The sequence below is a fragment of the Humulus lupulus genome, chromosome 8 (assembly GCF_963169125.1).
Source record: "Humulus lupulus chromosome 8, drHumLupu1.1, whole genome shotgun sequence".
Classification (NCBI taxonomy): Eukaryota; Viridiplantae; Streptophyta; class Magnoliopsida; order Rosales; family Cannabaceae; genus Humulus; species Humulus lupulus.
This window is the reverse complement of record NC_084800.1, coordinates 66,138,838-66,151,353: the sequence shown is the minus strand read 5'-3', so window position 1 is coordinate 66,151,353 and position 12,516 is coordinate 66,138,838. Positions and strand designations below refer to the sequence as shown.

Sequence of the window (12,516 nt, the reverse complement as noted above, 5' to 3'; positions counted from 1 at the left end):
GGGAATTTTCAGGGGTAATCTTGTCTTTTCATGCAAAAATGAATTAGGGTCTATAAAAGCTTCCTTAATGACATTTTTAGGGGGAAGATATGAGATTAAGCAACAAGGAGGCTAGAGAAGAAACAAAAACCTAGAGTTCTTTTCTTTATCTTTTGATTTAGATTATGTTAAATTCTATGTTTATGTTTGATTTAGTCATGTTTATGAACTAAATTTCTGTTTAGGTTTTCTAATTGACTCTCTTGAAACTCTATTATGATTTAATGCATTTATCTATTTCTTCTTCATCTGAAATCTGTTCAGTTTGTGTTTATTGTGTATGTGATTGACTGTGCACCTTTTACATACGATTTATGAATTTGAATCAAAATCTGAAAAGTGAGATTTGAATATGCTAAAATTGACTAGACATAGATTTCAATTTAGAACGAGAGTATCAAATTGGTTTATATGATTTAGGACTGTATTCATTGCTTCTTATTGTTTGAATTGACCATAGAAATATAGGGAATTCACATTAGGTCGAGTTTTCTATTTCTTAACTCGAATAGTTAACACTTTTGCATGCCTATCATTTCAGTGAGAAGAGTTTCAATAGTAATTGCATTAAAGAATAATAGAGTGGATAATAGAGAAGATTAGGATTCCTAATTGTTTCATAGTGAATTTAATCCTTGAGTTCTTGTTATTATTTGATTTTTGCAATTTTCATTTATTTCTGTTTTCTTGCTTTTAAATTTCACAAATCCAGTTTTCATTAGCCAAATAGAAACTAGAAATTAATTATTTGGTAATTGATAAATCAGACTTCGTGGGACGATACTCGTTCTTATCGAGATTTATTACAATTGTGATTATGTATACTTGCATAGCTATAAAATCTGCAACAGTGAGGCTGGGCTCGTGGTGAGCCGTGACGCGTTCGTGGGTCTGGACGGAGGTGAGGCGAGCGGGTTGAGTATGTGGTGAGGCGCGGGTTGGGTTCGTGGGGTGGGGTGTCGGGGTGGTGGAGGGTGGTGAAGAGAGAGAGAGAGAAAAAAAGTGTTAGCAGAATGGGGAAGAAGGGAGGGGGCAACTGGTGAAATATCCTTAAAATTTTGCCGGTGCGTTTCGTTGCACCAGCAAAAGTCAAAAATTGTGCCGGCAAAATTCATCCATGTTGCCCTAATACAAAACAGTGTCATCTCATTTAAGTGGACTTTTGCCGGCGCAACGAAACACGCCGGCAAAAGTTTTCACCTACCATGTGCGTTTTAAAATACGAAGGCGGGAATTTTCCGGCTTTACTTTTGCCGCACATTTCGTCAAATGTGCCAATAAAAGTACTTTCACCAACGCAATATTGCGCCGGCAAAAGTGGTTTTGCGCTGGCAATTTTTTTTTCTTTTTCTCGTTTAATTAATAAAATTATTTCAATTATCTACACACAACAATTGAAATATTTTATTGTCTAAAAAATAAAATAATAGTTCAAATGTTTAACGTTATACTAATTTCGGGTGTTATATCGAAAGAGATGGAAACAGTCATGCACTACCAACAAACTAGGTTAATTATCAATACTGCTTAACATTTTCAATATTTTAACACTTACAGTTTAAACGAACTATTTATAATGTCCATAATTAATAATATATACTAAATATATCTTAAAATTGATATGCTTAACGTATTTTTCAGGTGTTATATTGAACGAAATCGAAACAGGCACTACCAACAAACTATGTTAACTAGCAGTGCTGCTTAACATTTCGAATAATTTAATACTTAGGGTTTAATCGAACTATATATAATATTCATAATTAATAAAAAAAAAATACTAAATATATCTAAAAATTGATGAAATTTGATTACATACAACATACCCTATATATATCACAAGAGTTTATCTATTTACACATTCAATAAAATTAGTATTAATTCTTCTTAATGATAATAAAAGATCAATGGTATGATCGCATATTTATTTGTTCCTCAAAAAATGAATAATTATTTAACGTTTCAAGAAATTATCAATGATGAAACGTACATATATATATATACATATATTAACAAAAGAACAATATTCGATCATATGATCGGCAACACTAATAATGTTGAGTAAGAACAAGATTGTATATATTCATAAAATTATGTGTAATACAACAGTTTATTAGACCTGTGACAGCAATTTTTAAAAATAAATGATAATTTTATGGTTAGATAAACATAATCGACAATGATCACAATAATCTTAGTTCATAATTACAAAGTTAATCAGTATTATTGGCTATCTTAGATCAATCTAACAACTTTATACCCTTGATTAGATGTTAAATAATTATTAATTAATGAATGATACTATATAAAACTATAATCACTTATAAAAATAAAAAAGAATTGTGTATTTAAATTTCTTAATACTTTTAGAGGCGCAATTTTATCTTTTACTGATGCGTTTATGACTTTTGTCGGCACAACATCATAATGCGCTAGCAAAAATACCACCGTCAAATGAAGGTTTGTATAAAATTCACTTTTGCCAGCGTAATAATGCCTAGTGCATCGGCAAAAAGTAGGTCGTAAAAAGTGTGCAAACTTTTGTCAGCGCAATTAGAAACTTTTGTTGGCGCAAATTGCTGCCGATGATAGTGAAGTTTTTTACTGACGCAATTCGTGAAACGCACCGGCAAAAGAAACTTTTACCGACGCAATTTCGAAACGCGCCGACAAAAGTCCCGTTTCTTGCAGTATAAGTATTATTTTGGGTGTTTATGACTTATTAAATTTAACTATTTGGTGACTACATAAGTGTCTGAATATTATTGTTCCATGTATAATGATAAATGATCATGATTTTATCACTAATATTTTTATATATAATTATAGGAGTTATTCTATTATTTTCACTTATAATTATAATATTATTTAATATAAATTAAATAATAATTTATAAAGATTATTTTTCAATAAAGATCAAAATTTAACTTTTGATCACTAAAGTTATGGATATTATAAATGTGCTACGGCCCAAGGCTCGGTCATGTACGATTTTCAAACTAGCTTTCTTGATTGTTAAAGCTACAAAGACCCAAAACGTGAGCAATGACTTGTTACTGAATCCGCCAAATAAAACAAAAGAAAGTGTCATTCAACATTATTATTTCTGAAAACTCGAGAAATTTGGCTCAAGATTAATAGGAGAATAGACTTTAATAATACATATCTCCACTACCTCCGAGATCTTATAATAATAATTAATCTTATCTTATAAGTAGAAGTGGTGATTTTTTCTCTTTCTTGCTCTCTATCACAGTCAAATTATTTCTCATAGTTATCTTTTCATTGCTTTTCACAGTACCAGCTAGGTGTTTGAAAAAAAAAACGAATCTATGGCTGAGCAAGAGGTGGTTCTGCTGGATTTCTGGGTCAGCATGTTCGGCATGAGGGTCAGAATAGCTCTAGATGAAAAGGGTATCAAGTACGAGTATAAAGAACAAGATCTGTTTGACAAGGGTCCCTTGCTTCTTCAAATGAACCCGATTCATAAGAAGATCCCTGTTCTCATCCATAACGGAAAACCGATCTGTGAGTCTCTTATTATTTTGCAGTACATCGACGAGGTTTGGCCTGACAAAGCTCCTTTGCTACCATCCGATCCTTACCAGAGAGCCCAAGCAAGGTTCTGGGCTGACTTCATTGACAAAAAGGTACGTACGTACGTAATTAATCTAGGTAATGATAAGATTAATTGAAGGTTATATTATTATATGCCATATTGACAAGTTGCAATTAAGCAAATAATCAAAATAAATTTATTCTGATATGGTAATAGACTAAAACTTCAGGTGTATGACGTTGGTGAGAAGATATGGAGCACAAATGGAGAAGAGAGAGAGGCAGGGAAAAAGGATTTCTTTGAAACGTTTAAGACGTTAGAAGGAGAGCTTGGAGAGAAGACATACTTTGGGGGAGAGAGGTTTGGATTTGTCGATGTTACCCTAATGGGATTCTACAGCCGGTTTTATGCATATGAGATTTTTGGAAACTTCAGCATCGAGGCCGAGTGCCCCAAGCTCATTGCATGGGCCAATAGATGCCTGCAGAGGGAGAGCGTCGCCAAAGCTATCGTTGATGAGAAAAAAGTGTACGAGTTTCTCATCAGTTTGAGGAAGAGGTTGGGAATCGAGTAGAGAAATTAGTATAGTATTGAGAAATAATTCAGTTTGCTTTCTTTTCTTTCTTGAGTACCTATTTTCTTCTTTAAATATATTAATTTCTTTTTTGTTTCGTTTGGGATTTGGGATTGTTGTTGTCTTTAATTCTTTCCTCCCAGGCATGGAGCTTTGCTTCAGTATGACACTTTGGTATGTTTGATGTTATAAGGCTTATTATGTAGTTCTGTTACTGTATATCAAGGAATAAAATACAAACAAATATACAGTAATAATATTAAATTTAATTTAATTTTACTTTTAGCTTTATTTTTATTAAAAAGGATTTCTCTTAGTTTTATTAATTAATATTGTTTTTCCTACTTTTAAAAGTTAATTTAGAAAAAAAAACAATTATGAATTATTAGACAAATTAAGAAGATGCAGACGTACGTAGGCATGTTACAATAGTATTAATGGTTTATATTTTTTTGGAATTTGTGTTTTGTCCAATTACTTATTTGGACCTTGTATTTTGATAAATGATTTTTTTGACCCTATGTTTTATAAAATGATTCAAATAGAATTCTAAACTCAATTTTGATCAAAGTTTTCTGAGCTAAAATTAAAAATAATTCACAAAACGAATAATTAAAAAAAATCATTTTGTCTAACAACTGTGTAGTTATATTTAATTTTTTCTTCATCAAAATTGGGTTTATGGGTCTATTTGAACAATTTTATAAAATATAGGGTCTAAAAATTAATTTATCAAAATATAGAGTCCAAACAGATAATGAGACAAAATACATAGTCTAAAATATATATATATATTATTAGTAACTTTTGGTAGTTTTGTTGTTTTTGAAAAAGGTAGATATATAAAAGTGAAACATAAAAAAAATGTTAGGCATTTACAGTAAATAAGTCTACCATACCTTTTTGTACACTTTGTCATAATTAAGTCCCAAAATTCTATTTTTTTATTGATTGAGTCCCAAAAGTTAATTTTTCAACATTTTCAAATTGTATCAGGTAAGTCATGTATATTATTTACGGTACAAATAGCGAATGGCCAAAAGAATCAGAATAATGATATGGGCACTAAAATTATACACCAAAACATTACACCAACTCATGTGCCACTGTTTTTTTAAAATAGAGGGTCCCGCCTGAAATAAATGTGATCGGTTTAATGATACTGCCACATGATCAGTTGGTGATGTTTTGGTGCACATATCATTACTCAGAATTAAACTGCAATGAAGTGGATAGTATTCACAGATGCCTCATAGAAAGGATGCAGAAGCGGGAATTGCTATAGTAACTGCAAATTAATTAGAAGATGGAACATGAATTTGGGCCATATTGAAAAAATTATTGACTAAAATCAGTCTCAGGATATCATTTTGATCCGTTTTGCAAAACACAGCATCTGAATTATCATTTAACAAAACATAGGGATCGATCGAGTATTCAAGAAAAATACAAGGGCCAAAGTGGTATTTTCGCTAATTTTTATAACTTAAAATATATTTGTATTAATTGTTTAACTATTTGGTAGTAAAGGCCCAGCATTTTATCAACTTTGAGCATTTTTTAGCAAAAAAAAAGTTTTGGATATAAATTCTATATCTTAACAACTTTGGGTACTTTCTCCATAAAAAATATACGTGGATATAAATTGTTTCAATGTCACGTTATTCTGAAAATATATATGAACACACACACACACATATATTTACGTGATTGAAATTATTTCAAGCATCGGTTATTATATACATATATGAAACAAAACAAAATAAGGTCAAAACTATGATTTTCCTCCGCCATCATCTCCATGAGGGGTTAAAGTCTGAATATTTAACGATAAAAGATCATCTTACTCTTTGGAAAAATTTGAAAGAAAGATATGACCATCAAAAAACTGTCATACTGCCAAATGCTAAGAATGAATGGTTGCACCTGAGGTTGCAAGATTTCAAATCAGTAAGTGATTATAACTCTGCAATGTTTAATATCACTTATAAGTTACTTTTGTGTGGAGAAAAAGTTACTGACTATGAAATGTTAGAAAAAACATATGCTACTTTTCATGTCTCAAATGTGCTCCTAGAGCAACAATATAGAGAACGAAATTTTAAAAAATATTTAGAATTGATTTCATGTCTTCTGGTAACAGAACAAAATAATGAACTTTTGATGAAAAATCATGAATCTAGCCCAGCTGGGTCTACCCCACTACCTGAAGCGAATGCTACAATATCTTACAATAATAGTTGTGGTCGTGGTCGTGGCCATAATCAAAGTCGTGGATGTGGTCGTGGCTATAATCAAAGTCGCGGTCAAAACAATGTTTGGCATGTAATGGTCAGAATAACAACTCTTATACTCCAATGAAAAGCAACCTACTGAGAACAAGGGAAAAGGTCCTCAAAATAATAATCGTAAAAATTATGAAAATTTATGTTTCAGATGTGGTATGAAAGGACACTAGTCACATACCTGTCGTACGGTAAAACACCTTGTTGATATTTATCAAGCATCTGTGAAGGAGAAGGAGAAAAGTATAGAAGCAAACTTTGCCTATCAAGATTATGATCTTTTCAAAGAGCCCTTTAATATTACACACTGGGATGTTGCATATTTTTTTTTAATGAAGATCCCATTGATAGCAACATGAATATCTATAATGGAGATGAGAATGCCTACAATTAGAGTCATTTTCCTTTGTCATATTCTTTTCATTTATTTACTTTAAGGTGTTTTATTTTATTTGGGATGTTTATGTAATGAACTTTTTTTTGTTTAAGTATTTTTATTTTAAACTTATCATTTGTTTTTTGTTGGTTAATGAAGAAATGGACATTTGTCATCTTATACATGATTCCACAAATAATGGTGAAGATATATGTTTGGCGGATAGTGCAACCACTCATAAAATACTTAGAAGTGATAAATATTTTTCAAATTTAACAAGAATGGAGGCAAATGTTAATAAAATATCAGGCACTGCAAGTTTAATTGAAGGTTCCGAAAGAGCCATTATATTGATGCCTAAAGGAACAAAAATTATTATAGAAGATGCTTTATTATCCACCAAATCAAAAAGGAATCTGTTAAGTTTTAAAGATATACGTCGTAACGGATATCATATTGAGACAATAGATGGAAATAATATTGAGTATATTTGCATTACATATGTTGCTTCAAGAAAAAAGTGTTTATTACAAAAAATTGCATACTTTGTCTTCAGGTTTGTACATTACACGTATAAGTACAATAGAAACTCATGTTATAGTGAACGAGAAGTTCACAAACCTGAAAAATTCATTTATTGTTTGGCATGACCGGTTAGGCCATCCCGGTTCAATCATGATGCGTAGAATTATAGAGAACTCGTGGTCATCCATTGAAGAACCAGAAGATTCTATTATCCAATGAGTTCTCTTGTGCTCCTTGTTCTCAAGGAAAGTTAGTCATTAAGCCATCACTAGTAAAAGTTGGAATTGAATCCTCTAGATTTCTTGAACGAATTCAGGGTGACATATGTGGGCCTATAAGCCTACCATGTGGACCATTTAGATATTTTATGGTATTGTTAGATGCATCAACTAGATGGTCACATGTTTGTTTATTATCTACTCGTAATGTAGCATTTGCAAGATTGCTTGCTCAAATAATTCGATTATGAGCACAATTTCCAGACTATGCAATCAAGACAGTTCATCTTGATAATGCTGGTGAATTTACAACACAAGCTTTCAATGATTATTTTATGTCAATATGAATAAAATTCGAACATCTTGTTGCTCATGTACATACACAAAATGGTCTAGCAAAATTATTCATTAAACGCCTCCAATTAATCGCAAGGCCATTACTTGTGAGAACAAAACTCCCAATTTCAACTTGGGGACATGCTATTTTACATGCTGCAGCACTTGTACGCATTAGGCCAACATCATATCACAAATTATCCTCATTATAATTGGCTTTTGGTCAGGAGTCAAATATTTTCCATCTAAGAATCTTTGGTTGTACAGTATATGTTCCGATTGCTCCACCACAACGAACAAAGATGGGTCCTCAAAGGAGGCTGGGAATATATGTTGGGTATGAACCTCCATCTTTCATTAAATATCTTGAACACACAACTAGAGATCTATTTACGGCACGTTTTGTCGATTGTCATTTTGATGAGACAAGTTTCCCAACTTTAGGGGGAGGGGAAAAGAAACAGCTGGAAAAACAAATTACATAAAATGCACAATCATTATCTCAATTTGATCCTCGTACAAATCAATGTGAACTTGAAATTCAAAGAATAAGTCATTAGCAAAATATTCCAAATCAATTACCAGATGCATTCACTGAACCAAAGAAAATTACAAAATCCCATATTTCAGCTGAAAATGCTCCAGCTCGAATTGAAGTCCCAGCAGGACAATTTTCTAATGAGACTAAAGCACGCTTGAAACGTGGTAGACCAGTCGGTTCCAAAGATAAAAATCCTCGAAAAAGAAAATGAGCAAATAATCAAGATGATCCTAATGAAGAGGTTGATAATTTTGAGGAAGATGTTGACATAAACAAATCTCTTGAAGAGATTCAGGTGCCTGGAAATATTAGAAATAATGATATCTCAATAAATTATGTTAGCACAGGGAACGAATGGGACCGACTCGAAGTAGTTGTCGACAATGTTTTTGCTTATAGTGTAGCACTAGAAATTGTAAACGAAAACGAGGATCTAGAACCTAAATTTGTCAAGGAATGTCAAAATATAAAAGATTGGCCAAATTGGAAAGAATAAATTCAAGCATAATTAAATTCACTTGCTAAACGCAAAGTATTTGGACCTATAGTCCAAACACCTGAAGGTGTGAAACCTGTTGGATACAAATGGGTATTTGTACGAAAAAGAAATGAGAAAAATGAAGTTGTAAGATACAAAGCAAGACTTGTTGCACAAGGATTTTCTCAAAGACCAGGTATTGATTATGAAGAGACATATTCTCTTGTGGTGGATGCAATAACATTAAGATATTTGGTTAGCCTGGCTGTAAGTGAAAAACTCGATATGCGTTTAATAGATGTAGTCACAACTTATTTGTATGGATCACTAGATAGTGATATTTACATTAAAATCGCTGAAGGATTTAAGATGCATATAATTCAAGCCATCGAGAAATGTGCTCAATTAAATTACAAAGATCATTGTATGGACTAAAACAATCAGGATGCATGTGGTACAATCGGCTTAGTGAATATTTAATAAAGGAAGGATATACAAATGATCTTATTTTCCCAAGTGTTTTTATAAAAAAGTTCAAGTTCTAAGCTTGTTATCATTGTTGTTTATGTTGATGACTTGAATATTATTGGAACTCTTGAAAAACTTTTAGAAGTTGTAGAATATTTAAAGAAAGAGTTTGAGATGAAAGATCTTCTCCTATTTCATTCTCTAGATTACATTACTTTATAACACCCTTATTATTAATATTATTGTCTTTTTAATTAATGTTAAAAGATAAAAGAAATAAATGGGCTTCCATGTGTTCACATGGGTTGGGCTCCAATTTGAGTGGATTGGGCCTCATAATGGGTTTTTTTAAAAAGGGCAATTTTAAATTGGGTACAAATATAGATACTATATTACAATGAGGAAATTACACCAAATATTTTTTAAATCTTTGAAAAATATGATAGTTTTTTTTCTTAAGTTTTTTATGACATTTTTTTTTATATTTTTATGGGAGTTTTGTTCCTATATGTTTGTAATATTTTATTTTTATAAAGTTTTAGTATCTAGTTTTAATATGTTTTGAGGTTATTTTTATAATTTTAATCTATTTGTAATATTTTTTTTGTCATTCATATTTTATAAAAGTTTTTCTTACATGATTTTTTGAAAGAAAATAAACGAGACCTTCTTCACCATGCTTTTATTTCTTATTTCTTATTTCTTCTTTCTTCTTCTTCAACATTTTCTCTGCAGTAACCAATTACCACTATTAAAACAATTTTGATTTTTTTTATGTGGTAGTAATCATATGCCACTGTCAATTTTTTAGCGATGTGTGGTAACTGGTTACCACTATCAAAATCAGTTTTATTTTTTAAGTGGCGTAGTGGTAACTAGTCACAACTATAAACATAATTTTGATTTGTTTAGTAATGTACCATTATCAAAATATCAACTGAATTGTAACTGGTTACTTAGTGAGATTTGGAAAAAACGTATGTTAAAAAAATAAACTAAATTGATCATATGTGAATGTAACTAGTTACAACTAGGTTGGAAAAAGAAACTTAGATCTGAAAAAAAAATAGGATCCAAACAAAATATCTAAACTGATCATAATCGTAACTGGTTATAACTAGGTTTGAAAAACAAATCATATCTTAAAAAAAAAACAGCTGCCATAGTACTTGGTTACTTAATCTTAATCAAGTGTGAAAATAAAATCAGATCGTTATCTTAACTGGTTACAACTAAGCCTTAAAAAATCATATATGAATAAAAAGAATTAGTTTCCATGGTACCTGGTTACTTAAACAGGCCTTGAAAAAAAATTCAAATCTGAAAAAAAAAAAAAAACACATGAACAAATAGTAATGGTAACTGGTTACAGTTAGGACTGGAAGAAAAAAAATCAAATCGAAGTGCAAAATCAAATTTAAAATACAAAATCAAGTGTGAAAATGAAGAAGGATAACAAATAGAAAAAAAGAATAACATTAAAACTAGAAGAAGGAGATTGAATGAGGTAACTGGTTACAACTATGTCCACAAAAAACTCAGATCTAAAAACAAAATCAGATTGTGACCACTTACTTAGAAAGATTTGTAATAAAAAAAAAAAGCAGATCTGACAAAAAAAAATAAGTTTTGAAACAACAAAGAAGATGAAGCCTGGATCTAAAGCATCTCCGATCGTGAATAGTGCTGGTAAGAATAATCTAGAAAGAGTGGAGGTTGAAGATGAGGTGAACGGGGAACCACTGGAGGAGATCTTTGCAGATACGGTGGATGTTTTCTAGGAGGTTGGGGAGGAGCATTCTCTGGCTAAGTGCGATCAGGCCAAATCTGGAATTAGTTCTGATTCCAGGTCTTGGGCGAAGGAAGCGGAAGAACAAGATTTTCAGGAATTGGCTAAAGATAAATGGTCAAAATTTCAAGACTTCTTTGCTGCTCAGGGAGGTGTTCGACTCAATTATGAGGAACCAATGCTTCGTGAAGGTCAATTGATTGCTCACGTCGATAAGGCAGAGATAGAAGTGGAAGCCTCTTTCTGGAAATCTACTATGGTTTGTGTAGTTTTGGGTGCCAATCCTCCCTTATCTGTGTTTGAAGGTTTCATAAAAGGCATTTGGGGTAAACTGGGTATTGAGAGAATTGCTCGTATGAATGGGGGATATACTCTTGTCAAATTTAGGGATGAAGCCACTAGAGACATGGTGTTGGAAGCTGGTGTGGTTCATTTTGATAGAAAACCTATGTTGTTGAGGCCTTGGTCGACTGAATTGGATAAACTGAGGATGGTGAAATCTGTTCTGGTCTGGGTTCAGCTGCCAGATTTGGGTCTCCAGTATTGGGGTCTTAAAACTCTGAGTGCTCTTGTTAGCACTACAGGTAAGCCTATGATGATGGATAAGGTAACCAAGGATAAATCAATGGTGAAATTTGCCAGAGTTCTTGTAGATGTTGAAATTTCTGATCGTATTCCTCATTGTATAAATTTTATAAATGAGAGGGGTCAATTGATGGAACAAGCTATAGAGTTTGAATGGTTACATACCCGTTGTTCTTGTTGTAAGAATTTGGGTCATGTAGCTTCTAATTGTAAATTTACTCAGGAGGTGCACTGGAAGCCGAAGCAAATAGCCCCCAATTCTGTAAAAGGGGATCCTGGAGTCTCTACAGTATTGAGTGAACCAATTCTTGAGGATAGGTCAAAGGGCCCTCATCTAGCAGAAAAGGAGGTTCAACAGCAAGTCATGTGTGATCAGTTGGCTGTATCTCGAGCGCCGAAGGCAGGAAAAGTCTTAGTTCAGGATACCAGTAGCTCGTCGATAGGGCAGGAAAAATCTTGGTCTACCCCAAAGAAAGTGGGAGGGGTCAAGCAAAAAACTGCTGAAAGCTTGACAGTGAGGGTTAATAAATTTAGTATTTTGCAGGAGAGCAAGGAAGTGGTTACAAAGAGGAGTTTACAAGATCTTCAGATATCTAATGGAGGGGTGTAAATTGCTTTGTTGGAACATAAGGGGTCTAAATAATAGGAGTAAGCAAAGATCCCTATTAGATTTTTGTAATGTTAATAAAATTGGTTTGGGTGGTTTTCTTGAAACTAAGTTGAAAAACAAAAAAATTGAGGAG

At 32.2% G+C, this 12,516-nt stretch overlaps 1 protein-coding gene across 1 annotated transcript; it reads left to right on the top strand.

The window, feature by feature from the left end:
- The first annotated feature begins 3,254 nt into the window (after positions 1 to 3,254).
- Positions 3,255 to 4,449, top strand: LOC133797607 (probable glutathione S-transferase). Its single transcript, XM_062235560.1, has 2 exons — positions 3,255 to 3,689; positions 3,828 to 4,449. The coding sequence occupies exons 1-2, from the start codon at positions 3,372 to 3,374 to the stop codon at positions 4,170 to 4,172; spliced, it is 663 nt and encodes a 220-aa protein (XP_062091544.1). The 5' UTR covers positions 3,255 to 3,371; the 3' UTR covers positions 4,173 to 4,449.
- Positions 4,450 to 12,516: the final 8,067 nt, after the last annotated feature.